The 20,629-nt window shown below is 30.7% G+C and overlaps 1 protein-coding gene across 1 annotated transcript in view; it reads right to left on the bottom strand.

The window, feature by feature from the left end:
- LOC111623461 (kinesin-like protein KIF21B) overlaps nt 1–20,629 on the bottom strand; it is a 76,205-nt gene that overhangs the window by 50,783 nt on the left and 4,793 nt on the right. Inside the window, exons 2-8 of the mRNA XM_023366045.1 lie at nt 15,444–15,486; nt 15,087–15,269; nt 12,396–12,452; nt 10,098–10,190; nt 9,602–9,730; nt 9,149–9,347; nt 6,497–6,685 (exon numbers count right to left, since the gene is read on the bottom strand). Coding sequence (XP_023221813.1) covers nt 6,497–6,685; nt 9,149–9,347; nt 9,602–9,730; nt 10,098–10,190; nt 12,396–12,452; nt 15,087–15,269; nt 15,444–15,486 — 893 coding nt within the window. The remainder of the gene's footprint in view (nt 1–6,496; nt 6,686–9,148; nt 9,348–9,601; nt 9,731–10,097; nt 10,191–12,395; nt 12,453–15,086; nt 15,270–15,443; nt 15,487–20,629) is intronic.

Raw genomic sequence — 20,629 nt, forward strand, 5'->3', positions numbered from 1 at the left:
ACTATCTTCCAGTTTAAATAGTAAAAATACACACTAATAAAAATTAAAATAAGATTTCAAGTACTTTTGTTAAATACAAATTATTATCATCAGAAACAAATTGAAATAATTGAAGGCTTATGTCAAAAAACATTGCAAGCTCCAAAATACCCAAATTAAGATTTTTATAATAAATTGTGTACAGTGAAATGACACAGTTAACAGTATCTTTACTATTAAAAAAATCTGACTGGTTACCATAAAGAATGCTTCTGACTTATCAACGGCATAGAAAAATATTGCATGTGCATATAAAATGGCAGAAAAGCAGGCGTTTACTCCAGAGGTGCACTAATAGTGTCTGGCACCTGTGTGCAATACTTTAGTTGGCACTCCTATACCCCTCCAACAGTGAAAAAAAATCACTTTATAAAAACATAATTTATTTTGATATAATTAATGAATAGACAGCTGGATGCCTACTGCTCTGGGGGATCAGGGATTGAATCCGAACGGGTCGAAAAGTCACCAGGAATTTTTTGGGGGTGATCTATCCGGATATATCAGGTCCCATCCTTCACCACCCAGCTGCCCAATTATGGGCCTAGCTGAACCCATAATGGGTTTTTTAAAAGAGGCTCTCTTAGTGCCCACAGGGTGGAAAGAGTTAAAATAAAATGAAAAGAAAATAAAATAATTAATGAATATTTTTTTTAAGTATTTCCTCCTCACCTGAAATTTTTGGTGCCTTTACTATATTGGTATCTGTGTGCATTGCATAATGTGCTAGCATGTCCCTGGTTCACTCATGTCTTTGGAGCTGCAAATGCAAAATTTAAGAAAGAGGAGGTAACATCAACTTGCAAATTGGAATCATAAGAAATTGAAAATGCAGAGGAATCAAGAAATGAATATTTGTCATGCATTGGACAAATTAAACCAGCTGTAAAACCCCCAAGTAAGGTGAGTGGAAAATGATATAAAAGACCTCAGTATTTTAGAAATTTTTTCTTGAGGTCAAAGTATTGAAAATTAACTAAGTATAGTAATGTGAGTTCAGATTATGTGTGATGACCATTAGAATAAGATGCTCCCAAAATGATGCATTTTCTTTATTGCTATTGATAAGATAAGGAAATTCTGAATCTCTTTAATGGCCTCCAGAATATCTATCAACCATGTGCATACTAGTAGGCCACAAGTGAAAAGTACCGAGAAGGTCTTACTGTCTATGTGCAAGTTTCTTAATCCAGAAAATGTAGACTTTTATAGATCTCTAAAGTCTGATGAGAAAAATAATAATACTGACTAAATCCAAATAAAGCATAACTTTCCATTTGACAATCTATGCTTTCATTAACAGTATTTTTGTGTTCAGTTAGCAAGAGCTATTATGTCACAAGCAATATCTTTCCATTAGCACACCTTTTTTTTATTAAATGCCCCAAATGCAGCTTATAAAATACTGTGTAATAAATAAGTAATAAGAACATTGGTTACAAGAGAAATATGTAATTTAAATTCAGAACCTCACTTTTAAACCAAAATATATTAAACCGTTAAAACACTGCTCCAGTGAAATTTAGGAGTTTTCCAGTTTTTTTGCATTTTTCTGGAAATGTTACTTTAACATTTGCAATGTTATTTGACACAAACTTTCAATTATTACCAAATTTACAGAAATTGAAGTTGTTCTTTTGTGTTTGACGTGTATTGAATTTAACTCTATTTTTATCTTCTAATTCTAAATTTTAAAAAATCAATTGTAACTTCTGTTTATTTAGCAATAATTCTATCAATCTGTTTCAGATGCTGATAGTTTCTATTTATAACAGAAATTTTAAACATTTATATTTGAAAAAAAAAAAAAATACAGTAATACCTCGACTTACGCGATTTTCAAATCTCGTCGATTCGTCTTTTGTTTGAGTGCCACGCAACTCTAGATTACTCACTCCCCCACACTATTGTTCAGCTTACGTGTTAGGACGTGTCGCGCGGAATCGACACATAGCTACAATTTATTTTGTGTTATTTATTTCTGTGTTTGTTATATCTACGGAGACTTGAGAGACTCTAAGTGGTGATTTCTTGTAACCATGAACGAATCAAAAGATGAGATAAGATTAACGAGAACATTTATTAGCTTACATACAGTACATCCGACTTGGATTTTACACAAATTGAGAAATTATACCCTGAGTTACACAAATTCAACTTACGCGGTTATCGCTCAGTCCCACCTATCACGTAAGTTCAGGGTATTACTGTATGAATATATAGAAAGTAAGGTGTGTCTTAAATTAGATAAATATGATATTTCATAATTTTAATTATGAAATACATTAATTAGAATAAATACATTAAATAACTTATTAATATACAAAAGATTAATTTAAAAGTCAAATATCCACCTAAACAGCATATAATTTATTGTATAAAAGCATATATATATATATATATATATATATGCTATATATTTCATCTTTTCTACTATTTGTTAATAAAAACAATGATATTGCTCCATATCCATTGCTTATTACTAAGTCAGTACTGTACTCTCATATGGGTTATCTGTACTTGAATTGCTTTTGATCCTTATGTTACAATATACGACAATGAGCACTAATTTTTGGCTACTATGGTGGACTTATCACAGAATGTTGACGTAATTGGAAAAATTATACAGGAATTAAAGATATAGGTTTATTAGGCATTGGTATGCATTTTAGACAGGTTTCCTGTCCCTCTTCAACTGTATTTATTATATTTTGATTAATNCTCTTTTATTCTATATAATAACTGCAATCTGTATGAAGGATCTGGAATATATGCAATTAGTATTTCATATAGACTCATTGACATAAAAAGACTATGCACCAAGGAGTGTTGGAATTGAATGAAACTTTATTAGTGTAAATGTAATGACAATGATAATAAGAGATATGACAATGTAATAGAAAAAGGATAATTTTCTGTTCTAGAATGGTATAATTTAAAGGAATCTTTAGTACCTTGCAGAATTTCATCTTGTATAGATATGTGCAGTGATACAGTTGGCTTGGAGGCATGTAAGCACTGTATGCTATCCTATCACATATTGCCCACAGATGTTGCAATTGTGATTCCAGATCCTTCATACCTGTATGATGTCCAAAACTGGCATTCTATCTAATTTCACAAATGCTCAATGGGTGGCAACCTAATGATCAGCAGATTAAGGAAGTGTGGCGACATGATAGACACACATTCCTGGTAAACCTAGCTGGGTGAACCAAGCATTATCTTGCTGGAAAGTGATTGTTTGCAGCCCTACCATGAAAAGCAACATGAGATTGTAGGATTTTCTGAACTATGCTATCAACATCTCTTGTACCACTACTAGGTATGATCAACTGTTTTGAGATGGTTCTCTAGACCAGCATGCCAGCAGTGGGGATAGTGTGCTGCTCAATAGTAAGGGAAAAATTGAAGCACTCACCAGTAGTCTTCCACACCCTAACATGGTGGTCATCTGTTCCCAAACAGAATCTGAATTATTTGCTAATGACAACATGTTGCCAGTTTGTAACAGTTAATGCTTCTCTATCATGACACCTCTACAATGAAGCCAATGATGTTGGGGTGCTAATGGCAGAATGTAGCAATCACAGTGCATGCAAATTTATCTCTACTAGTCATCTGCTAATGGTATGGAAAGAGACATGATCTGTAGTGGACAAAGACATCAATTGTGCTTGTTTCATGATTAGATAATCTTCTCTTCTGGTAGTCTGTGTTGGGTATTCAGAGCCTGCCTGCTGTGTATGTGTTTTCTGATGTATCCATTGCTCCTAACATGTCTTCACAATCAGTTCAGAACTGTTCAGATGTCAGATAACTTGGCAAAATAAAACACCTTGCTTTCCTTAGCCTAATGATGCAGTCTTTTTCAAACTTTGCCAGCTGTAATGTCTTTGACAGTATCATACTGGAATGGCTAACATTCAAAGAGATTCACACAACAACTACACTTAAAATTATGATCATAGTGAGCCTCTGTAAGCCTTTTTATAAGATACTAAGATAGCAATTTTAAGGCACTATGATGAAATTCACTGGCATGCAATTGGACCATAACTTTAATCATTTACATATCTGTTTGAGACATAGCTGCATGCTGAGTTTTGTAGTAATTGAACAATTTAGTGTGTTTTTTGTCAATATAATAAATAATATAGTGAATATTATTTAAAGTATGTAAAATTAGTTTACTAATTAATTTTAGAATATAATTTTTTGTTTCTTAATTTGTCAATAATGCATAACCACACAATAATTTAACAAAAATTAAAATATTGTATAAAAACAAATGGAACTGACTAGATAGTTAATTGATACTTATAAAATTATTTTAAAATAATGTATTATCTAAATTGTGGGGAAGTACTCGATCTTTAGAGTACAGTACTCCCTGTACAGGAACAAAACAAAAAAAGAAACTTCAAAGAAATAAATCACACACTCTGACTCCAATGCAAGGAACTTAAAATTTATTCTAGTCCTTCTGATCACTACTCTGTCCCTTCGCTATAACACACACTAAAACAAAGGAAACAACACACACAAGAAAACAATCTCATGACTCTATCGTCTACACGTCTTCTCTCTTCTTTCTTTCTTCTGAAAAAAATCCCACCTCCTCCGTTGAGCATGTGCGAGCTCCCTCTCTTCCCCCTTGATTTGGGTTTTTTTTTTGGTCGTCATTGAGAATGCCCATCCCTTCTTTACCCTGTGGCCCACCCAAGGAGCTGTTTAAGCACTAGAACACGTGATCTTCAAACCACATGTCTCCCCTCCTCCCATTAACTTTTACAACAAACAGAAAACTTTTATGCTATGAGGGCCCATCCCTCGTTTATTCCATGAACCCAAGGGGCTGGTTATGAGCTGGTTACGCAACAGAACACATGGTCTTCAGACCACAAAATTCTTTTAACTGATAAATTGCTTAAGTCATAGCATTGATAATGTTCAATTTTTTGTTTATATTCTTTGAAAATAACTTTGCATATTAGTGTATTAAAATTGCACACAAATAACGAAACAAATTTGTCTTAGTATTTTCCATTAACATCAAAATGTTACATTGTGTTACCACATTTATAAACATCTCAAAACCCAATAGTTATACTAAATGCAGTTTTCAAAGCATGTCTAGTTAGCCACCAATGGTATTTAGACTTTATTGAATTGTTTTTCTATTTTTAATGGAGATAATTTATGTAAAATTATCTTAATTATGCTATTATGAATACAGTAAAAATCTGCAATCAATTATAACTTTAAGGAATAAACTTTCAATCAATAAACTTTGCAATCAATTATAACTTTAAGGAATAAATAGTCTTTCAGAGTTTTCAAAGTGTGTTTGATGGAAAAATTTCAAAATTTTAAAAAAAGATTGAAAAATTATATTTTCTAGTGATCCAAGATCCTAAATGAGAGACAAAATTCAGAATGCTCATGTGTGATTAAGTCTTAAACAGTTATAATTGAAAATTTAAAGAAGTGCTAAAATACTGGAAAAAATGACTTTTAAATTGAATCAATGCTAAAGTAAATCGTAACCAAAACATTACACTTTTTTAAATGCAAATCATCTATCAAATTTTGAATAAAAGAAATCTATATTATGTCATCATCATCATCAGCTTCAGCTTATTCTACCATTTCAAGTTATGGTGTAGCCTCCCTTACACAATTGACTACCATTTGTGCCCATGTTTGCCTATCATTTGCCACTCTCCTCCATGTTGTGTGCCTGCTTGTCTCCTTATGTCATAATCCCATCTTAAGTATGAACATCCCTTGGGTCTTTTGATTCCCCGTGGATACCACACTGTGATTCTCGTGGACCATCTGTTGTCCGTAGTCCTTGTCAGATGTCCTGCCCATTACCATTTGAGAGATTTAATTCTGTGGATTACATCAGTTACCTGGCTTCTTTGCCTAATCCACTCTATTCTTTTTTGATCTCTCTTGATTATTCCTAGCATGTATCTCTCCATTGACCTTTGGGCAACTTGAAGTTTCACTGTTATTTCTTTCTTTAGTGTCCAAGTTTCACATCCATAAGTCATGACTGGTAGTATGCATTGATTAAATGCTCTTTTCTTAAGGTGGATTGGCATTTTAGACCTGAAGATTTCAGAATTTCATCCGAATGTAGACCATGCTAGTTTGATCCTCCTGTTGATTTCTGGAAGTAGTGAGCCAGATTTGGATATTACTTGTCCCAGGTATATATATTCAGCTACCGTTTCTAGTGTGATGCTGTTTATTGTTATGTCTTGACTGTCTACCAGATCAGTGTACATGACTTTTGTTTTCGCCAAGTTCATTTTAAGGCCAACTTCATTGCTAACTTTGTTTAAATTTCTGATTATTTCTTGTAGTTCAGAAGGATCTTTAGCTATTAGGAGGATATCATCAGCAAATCTTAGATGGTTGAGGTGTTCTCCATCTATAGATATACCTTTATTCCTCCAATCTATTTTACGGAATACATTTTCTAGGGTTGCCGTGAAGAGCTTGGGTGATATCGAGTCTCCTGGTCGAATGCCTTTGGTTGTGGGAAATTCTGGAGTGTCATCATAAATTTTCACTTTAGCTTTTGCTTCTCTGTACATGTTGGCTAAAGTTTCTATGTATGGTTTGTCAATGCCTTGGTTGGTTAAAGCTTCTATTAATTAATTTAATTAATGCTCTGGGATATATGGAGTTGAAAGCCTTTTCAAAGTCAATGAAGGCCATTGCCAGTGGTTTCGATATTCATTGGTATGGCTTAATAATTCTCTCAGTGTTTGTATATGATCTAATGTACTGAAACCACTTCTAAAGCCAGCCTGTTCCCATGGTTGTGCAACATCTAACGTGTTTTTTAATCTATTATTGATAATCTTCGTAAATATTTTGTAAATAACTTATGGGTCTATACTTCTATGCATTTGGAGCTAGAACTATTTTAAGATGACCAAGACAAAACGTTTCTCACTAGTTTCTAGCCGTTTATATACGAGGACGAACGTTTTCAGCCTTCTTCAGATACACTGTAGTCTGTTAGAGCATCTGGTAAGACAATACCTATGTAAACATTGACATTGTTTAAATTTCTACCAACCGACGCTCTAATAGACCACAGTGTACCTGAAGAAGGCCTATTAAGAAGGCCGAAAACATTCGTCCTCATGTATAAACGGCTAGAAACTAGTGAGAAAGGTTTTGTCTTGGTCATCTATGGGTCTATAATTTTTAATGTCTTCTTTGCTGCCTTTCTTATGAATAAGTATTATATTCACCCTGTTCCAATGATCTGGTATGTGTCTTGACCTTAGGCATTCTGTGTATATATTTGCCAAGATTTTCCATGTCTTTCTGCCAGCATATTTCAACAATTCAGCTGTTATTCCGTCATTACCAGCTGCTTTACCATTTTTCATAGTTTTGAGCGCTGATTCTATTTCTTCCGTTATAACTTCTGGGATGTTTTCTCCATTGTTAAGTGTTTCTTCTCCAAGCATCTATGGGACTTTGTATAATTCACTGTAAAACTTGATTACTTATTACTTCTATATTATGTACAGTACAGTAATTTAAATGATGTGGACTAGAGGAACAAATTTCTCTTCTCAACATACATCAGAATATGTTCATGATATTTAGAATTTTAGATTCTGAGATGACATAATTTTTAACTTTTCTTAAATTCAAGATTTTCTGATAAAAAACATTGAATTTAAAAAATATATATATTTTTCAAACAGATTTTTCTATGTGAATAGGTGTATTTTGTTCAACATTGCTAAACTGCTCTGGTGATAAAAATTTGTTTTCATGTTTTATTTTATAAGTTTTATAAAGAATTATGCATATGCATACCAACAAAGTTTTAACAAATTTTTTTATTCATTATAGTGCAAATTTAGGTAAATTTTGGTGCAGAGCAGTTTCTTATAACAGATTCCCTATAGGAAATATGTATGGTCTGTGAAAGTATGTAGTTTTCATCTTTAAGGAAGACACGTGGAAGCAAAGTACGACAAAAAGGACAACTTTAATTAAGGTTGGAAGCTTAACTACAGGCTTCTTTAGGATGCCAGTGCTAACTTTATGTCCTGACAGTTAGAAACAATCAGAATCGCAAACAAGGTTACACAAACAAAATCCCGAATCATAGGACACAACATAAAGAACCGTTATTGAAAATCATCACGCAAAAATCTAAATCTATCTTAAACACTAATAACAAATAAGACTTAAACTAATATTAACTAAGGTAAGAAGATAGGGGATAGGTAAAGGAAAGTTAGAACTCAGAAAAGGGGTACCCAATGCTAGTATGTAAGGCCTTCGAAGATCGTTTCTCTTTGCAATGTCCTTAGTGAGGGTCTTATGTAAAGTTGGAAAGATCTCCCTTTTTTCCTTCAAGTCACACAACTGTCAGCGGTTATGATGCGAAGATTCGTTCTTAATTTCCATGGGTCTATCATGGATATTTCTTTGTCCGTCTCTCAGACTCTCCCTTCGTCTCACGTGCACTCCAAAAACCTTCTCCCACTCTTTCTCACTTCATTCCTCCCTCTCGTCCCCCTTACTTCTCTTACCTCACCCCTCCCCTTGTTTTAGGGTGTTTTCGATAGCCAATAAGTAAAGGAATTTCGGGGAGAGACTCTCCATAGAGGGTAAACCACAGAACGAAGAAAGGAGAAAAAAAAAAGGGGGAAAGAAAGGAACATAGAAAGAAAAATAAAGCTAATTAAAATAAAATATAAACTATATACAAAATACATGGTGTACTGCCACAGGTCTTTATAGTATTCTTATTTGTTAAATTTGTAACAGAACTTATTACAAACATTCTTTCATAAAAAAAAAAGGGGGAATTAATAATTTGAAGTAAAGATTTCTTATTTATAAATGTACTGAATCTGAAAACTTTTCAATCAGTGATTTGTTACAGAAATGTCAGGTTAAGCCATTTAAATTATCATTATCTTGTAAATACATGCCATTTAATTATGTTTTATGTTTTTGTTTCAAAATAGCTTTATAATAAATATTTAAAAAATTAAATATTTTCTCTGATTAGATTTGAAATTTGAAAAAAAAATCAAAAAAATATTTTATGTAATTACCAAACCACAATTGATAGAAATGCCTTCTTTTGCTCTTTCTCCAGTTGCCCCTGTTCGTTTTAATCGTTCAGATCCCGCCAAATCAACAAAATGAAATTTTGCTGTAAGTGTTTCAAATTCATTTAGAGGTTCATCTACTCCATCAACACCTTCATCTTCTTCTAAATCTTCTATTACCATATGTCCTCCATTCTTAAAAAAAATTAAAAAACTGTTATGTTATCACATGTTAACTAATTAAATAACATAAATGTATTAATAAAACTTTTATTCTCATTAATTTTAATTTTTGTATTCACTTGGTTATAAAAATTCAAATAACTAGGGACAAAATACAAAAGGATAGGAACAAATTAAAGAATATCATTTCAATTTACTATAAACTAAATATTTGGACATTAATTCATTTTTTTTCTTTTTAAATTAAAAAAAATAAAAATAGAAACCTTTAATTTAACAATTCTTTGTTGTTTAATATGTAAAGTAAATATAGCATGAGAACGTGATGACTGAGCATTCATTTGAGTACTAGCAGTTGTTCTAGATAAAGCTCCAACTTTTAAACATTGAAGAGTCTAGAAAATAAATTTTAAGAAATTAGAATTAAAAGTTACTAGAAAAATTCTGGAACATGAAAACAATATAAATTTTAAATAAATCACATATAGTGCATTAAGAATACTTATAAATCTTTTAATGATAAGACATATGTTTTTAATTAAACTATCATTCACTTCTTCATAATTTCTTATAAATAACATTCCAATTAAAATAAAATGAGAAATATGTTCATGTGTCTATTGTACGACAATAAATAATAAAATGATAGTGATTGTTGTATATTAAGAATTTACTTTATTAAAATAACCTAATTTAATAAAATATAAATTACAATTGACAATTGTATGTACTTTTAGTCTGTAATTAATATTATAATCTTACCTCTTCAACTGACATAACTGTTCTTGTGGTTACACCAACTGTATAAATGCCACCTCTAGCATCTTCATGAATTTTAATATGTGTTTTTTTCCCCTAAAATAGTATATGAAGTCATTTTGTTACTAAAGTCAAAATTTATAATTATTTATAAATACCATATTTCCTCGATTAAACTCTAGTCTTTGAATAAGCCTTGGGGAATAAAGGTGTTAAAAATAAACCCAGGTTGAAAAGTATAGGAAACCTGTTGAAGTACTACTCTATATAGGATAATGTAGTTTAGTGACAGATTGTCTTTCTGTCCTGTGAGCAGTAAGAGGTCCTTTTTTCCAAACCCATTGCAGGTTCAGCTAGGCTCACAACGAGATGGACAGGTAGTGAGGAATGAACCCTGATATATCTGGGACAGACTATCCCAGAAAAATTCTTGGGCTTTTTTGATCCTCCTGGCTTTGTTTTGTAAGTGATAGGTTGACATCTTAACTGCCTTGGCCATCCAACCAAGATGATGAATTTGAACCAGAAGATAGTAATCATGATCCTGATTCTAACAACAAAATCAAAATAGACAAGAAAGACAATGTAAACAATGTAACAACTGAATTGGAAGGTGCTGAATTAGATTAACTATGACAACAGTAATTATTTCAAATGTAAATTGTAACTTGTAAATTAAGATAATTAAGGTATTTTTTCAATTTTTAACCATTCATCTCCTGTTGCAAGGTAATAAACTCTGGCCTTGAAAAAAATCCCAGGGAATAAGTACGTAGGCTGTTTTTTTTTTTCAAGCTCCGATGGTCCATAAAAAGAAGACAAGTGTAAATAACAAAATGAATTTATTACCAAAAGTTAGGGACAAACATGGTTACTTTTTGACATAATCACCGTGAAGATTGAGGCATTTGTCATATCTGTGGACGAGTTTTTTCATCCTCTTGTCATAGAATGTTGCCGCCAATGAGTTGAGATGGGCCCTAACGTTTTTTGAAGATCGTCATTAGTCTCGAACCTCTGCCCTCATAGCCACTTTTCCTGTTCAGGAAAGAGGTGGAAGTTGCTTTGTGCTAAATCAAGACTATATGCTGGGTGGCAGAGACTTCCACCTTTTAGATTTCTACCCAGGTTAAAACTTTTTAATGTGTGACGACTTCCACCTCTTTCCTGAACTGAAAACATGGCTAGCAGGGCAGAGGTTTGAGACTAATAAACTAATGACAATCTTCAAAACAACGTTGTTAAGGCCATCTCAATTAACTGGCGGCAACATTCTATCAATATGACAAGAGATAAAAAACTCATCCACAGATATGAGAAATGCCTCAGTCTTCATGGTGATTATGTCGAAAAGTAACTGTTTGTACCTAACTTTTAGTAATAAATTCATTTTGTTATTTACACTTGTCTTTGTTTTATGGACCATCGGAGCTAGAAAAAAAATCGCCCTCATACATTTTAAAAATAAACAACCAGGAGTTTAATCAAGGAAATATGGTAAATGTTAAATATGTGTGCTAAAAAAATATTATACTGTATTTTAATTATTTTAATATTTAAATGTTTATCCTATAAAACTTTATGTTAAGTAAAATCAACCAGATATTTAACTAAAATGTATCTAATTGAAATAAATTAATGAAATAATTTCTCAGATAATATGTAATAAATATTGTTAAGTAAGAATATTTTTGGATTAAATTTTATTTATTGAATTTATATTATTATAGAACTTTTTTAATTAATTTATTTCTGTAGAATATAAAATTAATTTTATTTATTTATACAATTTATAAATCAGTTATATTAATTTACTTATAAAAAAATAGCTAATATTTTAAACCATTTAGATTCATGTTTAGATTTATTTACATTATATTTTAATGAGATTAGTCTAAGGATTAAATTATTATCAAAGAAACATAAGCTATTGAGGTTAGTAATTACTTTCCGCAAAAAGAAAAAATTCCTTTTTAAAATTTACTTCTTTAAACATTGAATACGTCATGTAATTTGTTATTTAACAATTTGCACATAGCTAATTAAAGGTAAAAAACACTTAAAGATTTATAGATGCATAATAAAACAAATGACTCATTTATTTTCAAGGACATATATTTGTTTAGTTATTCATTTCCCTTCACGAACAAATTATGTAATATAATTGTCTAAATATACACAGTCATTTTGATTTACACAGTAAATTAATTCTTTACAAATGCTTAAAAATATTAACATTTATAATTATATATATTACAATAAATTATTGTTATAAAGTTTTAAAATATTTTTATTAATTACCCTTTCATCTAATTCTCGTGCTGGATCCAATAAATCAAATATTTCTTCATTATAAAGCTAAAATAATCAGGACATACAAATAAATAAGATATATACATATATTCAAAATTTAAAAAACTTATCCATTATATTAGCTTATATTATTAATTTGATTACAATTTAAGATTGTACTATTCTAATTTTATTTGTAATAGTTTCTAAACTGAAATAATAATAAAATTTTCTGTTTTAATATAATTTAAAAAATCTATATTAATAATTGAAATCCAAACGTTTTATATCAGAACTTGGACATCATCATTTCATAAATGTAATTTTTAAATAGCTATTCAACCTTAGGCTTATAAAGATATAAAGATTAGGATCTTCAATAGTTTAGCATTTAGAATAGAATAAAAACAATGCTTTACTTCAAGTAACAAGTACTTTTTCATTTTAAGGAAATTACAGTTTGCTTTTTACATTTGCTCTCATTTTGAAATTTTAGAACGACAAGTTCAGAATAAATTTGTTCTTTAAAATTACGTGCATTCCTGCATACTGTGGCATATATTAAAACTGAACCCAAGATAATGGAAATCATTTAATCTGTTTATATAATTAATCAGTTTAGGTTAACAGTTTCAAATATTATTTGATTCAAATATAAATCCCGAAGCATACGTCACTCCAAAAATTTAAATTTTAAACAATAAACTTTTAGAGATATGAAGATAAATATTAAATATTAAAAGGTATTGAAAATTTGCCTGTTAACCTTAAATATCACTTAAACATCACCAACCTTAAACATCTTAGGTGCTGTCCATTAATGACAACCACCATGAAAGAGAGGGAGAGGGTTACAACAAATTGGACAAAGTTTGACAGGGGAGGGGAGAGGTTGAGCTTCAGTGGATATCCATTTATTTCATTAAATTTTATACAGTTTATTCATTTTATTATATTTTTTTCAAAATTTTTTGTATGTTTCGTTACTAATTATGTTATCTATCATTCATAAAGTGATAAAGGTTTTAAGGGAAGTCAAGTTTTGTTGGATGTCCGAAGAGGGAATGAGGGTTATGGAAATTTGGACAAAAGGGGAAGGGAGAATAAAAATTTGAAGAAAAATGCAGACGTAATTTATGGACAGCTCCTTAATAGCTTTAAATGTTTAAGTTTAAATATTTTGTTAAAAAAATAGCCAACAAGCTAAAGAAATTTATTAATTGATATAAAAATTTTATTCAATTCAATATTTTTTTAAGTTGCATTTATTTTTGAATCTAGATACAGTATAAATTTTGATAAATGTTATCTAGTTGTAAAACATTGAAACTTTTTACTTTTTTTCTAAATATCACATTGCATATTTTATCAAACATTACCTATTTTTTAATTTAATTTTAAATTAGAATATGACTAATATTAAATAAAAAGTGCTGAAATTTTAATATTAGTCATATTCTAATTTACACAAATACACAAAACAAATACACAAAAAAATTTTGTGTATTTGTTTTATATATATATATGCATGCAAATTTTATATACATACTGCTGTGAAAGCTAATAATGCTGTGAATGTGAGAAATCAGGATTTTCTAAGGATTTCTGGCATTCACTAGTAGATATATGATGAATGTTGATATTCTCATATGCATTGCATCTCAAGAAAAAGTCATTGTTGCATATTTTGTTTTTATTATTGGAATTAAAAGTATGAAAAGATCATTATTGCAAAAACTATATGCAATTATGTGCAAATTCATAGAATGTTTCCAAAAAAGAAGAGAGATGGTTGCCATCCGTAGGCTAAGAAAACATTCAAAGCTTCAGACACACATTTTTCTTCTATTCAAGCAGGTAAATCTGTACAAACTAGTGTTCTAAATGTTGCTTGTTGACATACTTTCCTACACAGTATTTTAGCTGGTGTTGTACAGTATATGATGATTCTTATCAGGTTAGAAATAAACATGGCATAATCAAACAGTAAAACACCTGCAATCAGTTAAATGTTTGCAAAAAAAAAAACTGCTTGTCATTAGTGATATTTCCTAAGAAGTTTCCTTATGTTAAATTGTATCCTTGCAACAAATGATGGAATATACAAATGATGTTCTTGTAAAAAAAAATATGCAACAAATAAATAGTTTGTCATAAGTGTTAAATTCCAAATATCATGACAATATATCATGTTATAATAACTAAGCTAACTCTCTGCAATAGTAATCTTTTCATTCTTGTAATTTTGATTAAAGAAAAAATATGCAATAACAACTTTTTTCTCAAGACACACCAACATGTTTACAAGAATATGAACATTAATCATGTATTCATTAACGTGTACCAGAAAACCTTAAAAAATCTCGATTTTCTGATATTCATCACTGATTTTGCTGTTCATTATCAGTACTTGCAGAATTACTAACTTCACAGTAATATATACACACACAAACACACATATATATATATATGTGTTTGTGTGTGTATATATTACTATTCAGAGATCTTTAAGTTTGTGAATGCTTATTGTGACTATTTATAAACACAAATATATTTTTTAAATATAACAATGAAAGAAAAAAATAAATTTCTATAAGTTTTCATCGTATAATAAAATAATAAATTTTCTAAAAATAAAATTTTAACATGTTTAAACAAACTTGTAAACTAAAAAAAAAATAATAATAAAAGTTTCAATACCTCCATAAATTGAGCATTCACTTTAAATTCTGGTGGTATTTCTCCTTTTTCTCTAGCTTCTTTTTGTCTTCTAACAATGCCGTCAAATAAATGTTCCACTGCTCTAGGAATAATTCCTCTTTCTTGCACTCCAAGTGCAATGTCAAAACCAGTACCCATGGTATATGTTTTACCAGATCCTGTCTGTAAATATTACATTAAAATGATATTAATAAATATATTGACATTAATCATGTATTTAGTTTATATTCTTTCTTAGTATGAAAGTAATTACAATTCCTATAAATAATAAGTTCAATTATTGGTGTGAAAAATAAATAATAAACAAATTAATTAATTATAAAATTCTCTACTAACCTGACCATAGGCCAAGACTGTTGCATTATAACCATCAAAGCATCTAAGAAAAAGCAAAAATATGTAATCAATAAAAAAAAAATTTGTGCTAATCTACATATTTTGTCAATGCAAACAAAATTTAATTTATATTTTTACAATATAGATAAAGTTATAAATTCTCTCTTTTTAAGTAAACATTTATTCTTAAAAGAAGAAATTTAATTTTTATTAGTAAATATTGAAATAATTAAACTATAACTTGACAATTACTTGTTTATATAATGGTAAATGGCATACATATCACAGATAAATCCAAAATAATATAGTATATATATCAAGAATAGTAGTATAATTCAATGCTAAATAACATAAATACCGAAAAAAAATGTCAAAATTACTGTTTATGAAATAACAAATAACATATTTTGTATATAAGATTTCAGTACGTACATGTTTGGTACAAGTAATCTCTACTTAGCCCAACTCTTGAATAAAAATAATCAATAACAATTTTTATTCAAGAGTTGGGCTAGGTAGAGATTACTTGTAGCATACTGACGAATCATTAGCCCAACTCTATGGGAGATTGCAACTTCACATATAAGATGCAGTGATTTTTTTGAGCCTTTTTAAGCAAAATTTGCTTCTTATATGCTGTAAATACACTAAACTTTCAGTATGTCATGTCTATTTATTGATATTAATAATTACTTTAATACCCTGTTAATGTAATTATTAATTATTACTAAAATTATATGAAGTTATATCAGTTTATTAAAATTATATCAATCAATAATAATTTTTAGCAGTGAGTTTGTCTATTTCTTCACATTATTCCATTACTCATTACTCAGTACTATATATATAATTATATATATTATATAATGTAATTAGAAATAATTTATATGAAATATAATTATTATAACTTGAGTCATTTGTCAATTATCCATTAAAAAATTAGCCTTTATATAGCAGTTTTGTTTTAAAAATTAATTGTAATGTCTTAAGCTAACTATTAAAGATAATTGGATAGTTGAAAATATTAATTTAAAATAAATCTGCTGGTTATGCTTTTTTTTTTAATTCCTTTCACCCTGTGAGCACTAAGAGGACTTTTTCCATGTCCATCATGGATTCAGACAGGACCATAATGGAGCAGCCAGATGGTGAAGGATGAAAACCAATATCTAGGTCAGACCACCTATGAAAATTCCTGGAGTTGCTTGTCCAGATTTGATCCTAGGTCTCCAGAGAGATAGGCTGACGCCTAAACTCCTTAACTGTCTTCTTATAAGGCCATCTAACTCTGCTGATTTAAAGATTTATTTATTTTCAATTATGATTTAACCTGTTTTTTGTTTGTTTGTTTGTTTACATTAAATTATCTCTTTTATAAAAAGATTTAAACTAACAATAATAATGAATTCGTTGAGGAATTATCTCGAACAAAATCAAGCAAAATTGCTGAAGTTATGACTTAGATGAAAGTTTTAAATTTTATTTCTGTTATATTTGCTATTAAAATCAAATAAAATTAAACTAGCACTGCAATTAATTTAATGAAGTAACCAAGTTTTAATAGTGGATAAGGTTGAATAAATGCTAACATTTTTGGCATCTCCAGGCATGAACAAACAAGAGGAATGTCCTCTGATGTATAGAGGACATACTTCTTACATCTGTTTATGCCTTAAGATGGTCCATTAACTAGGTAGGAAGTGTTAGTTTTTCTTCAACCTTAACCACTGTTAAAAGTGTATTGGTTACTTCATTAAAATCAAAGGTCGTTCTATACTATTTCCTTTATGGTGACTTGAGAGTGATATAAAGTATACAAAAAGCATTAGCATTTAAGATTTCTTGTAATTTCTTGACTTTTATATATTTAATTAATGAATTTTTAAGTTTAAATATTCAAAAAAAATTCCTTTTTTCCAGAATAAAACGTTTTGAAAAGACCTTATTGAAAAAGAATCATGGACATCTGATTACTTGATAGAAACTTTTCAATTAATTTATGTTATTTTTCATTTCATTGATCCTCAGTCTTAAAAATTTATAGTGTTTGGATCAATTATAGAGAGATTATTGGACCTACACACAGCATGAAAAAATCATGGTTTAATATGTCTGCTGATGGTTGGAGTGATTTTTCTTTATGATCTCCATATAAAGTAAAGTGACATCAACTAGCAGCAAACATGTTAAAGATTGGACAGTTTTAAAAGATTATGATAATGTTTTATTAAAATATGTTTATGGAGAGAAGGAGCAGTTTCAGAAAGGGAACAGCTTTTCTGTCTACTACTTGGAAGAGCTGCCAGAAAGGAGATTCTTAAGGAAGACGGATAGAGAAGAAAGTTGCCTTTAAAAGGAATCTATCTCCCATTTCTTGAGAAATGAGAAAGATTTGGACCAGACTTCTTAGGAGTGGAATTTATAAGATCCTAATATTTATAAAGAATATTAAAAAACAATTGTTATATGAAATTTCAGAAAGGCTTATTACCAAAAATATAGTAGAGCAGAAATTTGATATCAACATGAGCAAGATATGTGTAAAATCAGTGAATAAAGCACAGCACAGGATATAGATTTATGTTAAAATAATGTAGAAATTATAGTAGTGTCACAGTGTTGCGGCAACACTTCTCCCCACAGTAGTTAGTCTCTTAGACTGGCAGCATTGTTTCTTGCTGCATTTGAATTTTTAACAGTCGTGTGTTTCAGACACGAAGAAAACCTTTTGTTAAGGTAACATCTTTGTCTCTTTATAGTAGAATTTATTTGTGTCTGTAACTACTTAGGATGGATAGTCTACTTAAACATGAACGTTTTAATGTCAATCCAAATATTAGTGGTTCCTCTCAACAGCGGTCCCATTGGTACAGAACATTCGAGAACTTTGTATCATGAACGGAAATGGACGATGTGAGGAAGTTCAGTCTTCTTGTTAATTTCGTTTGTCCCTTAGTCTACTCTTATATATCAGAGTGCTCTGGATTTCAGGATGCCATTAAGACTTTGACTGCCTTATATGAGAAGCTTATAAATGTAATTTTCGCTTGTCATTGTCTAATTAATCATCATCAACAACCCAATGAGTCCATTGACAAATATTATCAGAATCTTAGGACATTAAGTAAGGACTGCAACTTTACCTCTGTCTCGGCAGAACAGTATAAAAGTGAATATGTACGTGATGCTTTTATTGCAGGATTGTTATCACCTCAGATACGACAGCACCTTTTGGAAAGCCATACTTTAAAACTCGTAGATGCCTTATCACAAGTCCATGCTTTAGAATTTGCCTGTGTTCAGTCTGAAACTTTTGTCTCTAATACTAGTAAAGTAAGCACTATTCATATTTTCAACGAAAAGGAGTTGGCGGAAGAGAATTTAAATAATACCAAAGATAATTCTTTACCCTCACATGTGCTGGCTGCCACTGAATGTAGGTGTCCTTATTGTGGCTACATGAAGCACCTTCACAACAGATGCCCTGCTAGAAACGAAGATTGCAACAAATGAGGAAAAAGGGAACACTTTTCTAGAGTCTGTAAAAGCAAAGGGAGTAAGCCAACTACAGCTGCTGTAACCTTGGCAACTGTTGCTCACAGCCCTTTGTCTAGAGCTATGGTTAATATACAGATAAACAACATCTTAGCTTAGGCCCTGGTGGATACTGGCAATACCGAAAGTTTCATAGATTATAATTTTGCATTGTGTCATTGCCTCCGAATTATTCCACATTCCGCTCAAGTTTCTATGGTTACAACTGTTTTAAGTTCAACTGTGAGGGGTCAGTACATAGTTTCTATTAACTTAAAGGGCCATACTTATCCAAAGGTTTCACTGTCAGCTTTATCTGGTCTATGTGCTGACGTAATTTTAGGGCATGATTTCCTAATTTTGCATACTGATGTGTCCTTCAAATTTGGTGGCTCCCATAAATCATTGTCGATCTGTTCTGCAGTGTTCGCAAACATGCCACTGGTCCATCTCTTCAAACATTTATCTAAAGACACAAGGCCTATCGCTACTAAATCTAGATGGTTCTCTAAACCAGATCAGGATTTCATTGACGCAGAAATTAATAGGTTGACAGCTGAGGGTATAATTGAAGAAAGCAATTCACCATGGAGGGCTCAGGTGGTGATTGTACCTGGTCCAAAGAAAAGGTTAGTTATAGACTACTCTTGCACTATTAATAAGTTTACTGAGTTTGATGCATTCCCTCTCCCTAGAATTGATGACTTGATTCAGAAAATAGCCTCTTATAAAGTTTTCATTACAATAGATTTGCGTCGAGCCTACTATTAAATTCCATTCCGAAAGAAGACAGACATTATACAGCATTTTAAGCTTGTAACAAATTGTGGTAATTTAAGATGATTAGTTTTGGTCTCACATATGGTGTTGCTGGATTTCAACTTCTATTTCTCATTTGATTGTTAAAGAAGGCTTAGTTGACACATTTGCTTATTTGGACGATGCTACTGTCTGCGGAAGAACTCAGGAAGAACATGATCGTAATCTTACTCCTTTTATGGGCATGGTTCTTAAGTATAACTTAACACTCGACAAAGCAAAATGTTCATTCTCTTCTAGATCTATTTGTATACTAGGTTACCTAATTGAAGGGGGAGCTATACGTCCAGATCCCGAGCATCTAAAGCCCTTGCTAGAATTACCTCTCCCTACAGATATTACATCTCTTTGCTGAACAGTAGGAATGCTGGCCACCTATGCCCCATGGATAAAGGGATTTAGTGAGAAAATTCAACATCTAGCTCAGAGTAAGTTGTTTCCACTGTCAACTGAGGCTGCCATGATCTTTTCAGATTTGAAAGCTGAAACATCTTGTTCTACCTTGACTCCTGTTATTGACAATGTGTCCTTTGTTGTTGAAACAGATGCTTCTAATTTTGCTATTGGTGCTACATTGTCTTGGGAAGGTAAACCTGTGGCTTTCTTCTCGCGATCCTTGAATGGTAGTGAGAGAAAACACTCTAGCAAAGAGAAGGAAGCATATGCTATAGTTGAGGCATTAAAGAAGTGGAGACATTTTTTAAGTGAATATCATTTTACATTAATTACTGACCAAGGTTCAGTAGTTTTCATGTTTCATTCTAAGTCTAATAATAAAATTAAGACTGATAAGATTCTAAGGTGGAGATTGGAACTGTCGTGTTACAAGTTTG

The sequence above is a fragment of the Centruroides sculpturatus genome, unplaced genomic scaffold (genome assembly GCF_000671375.1).
Source record: "Centruroides sculpturatus isolate CEXI.00-Female unplaced genomic scaffold, Cexi_2.0 scaffold315, whole genome shotgun sequence".
NCBI lineage: Eukaryota > Metazoa > Arthropoda > Arachnida > Scorpiones > Buthidae > Centruroides > Centruroides sculpturatus.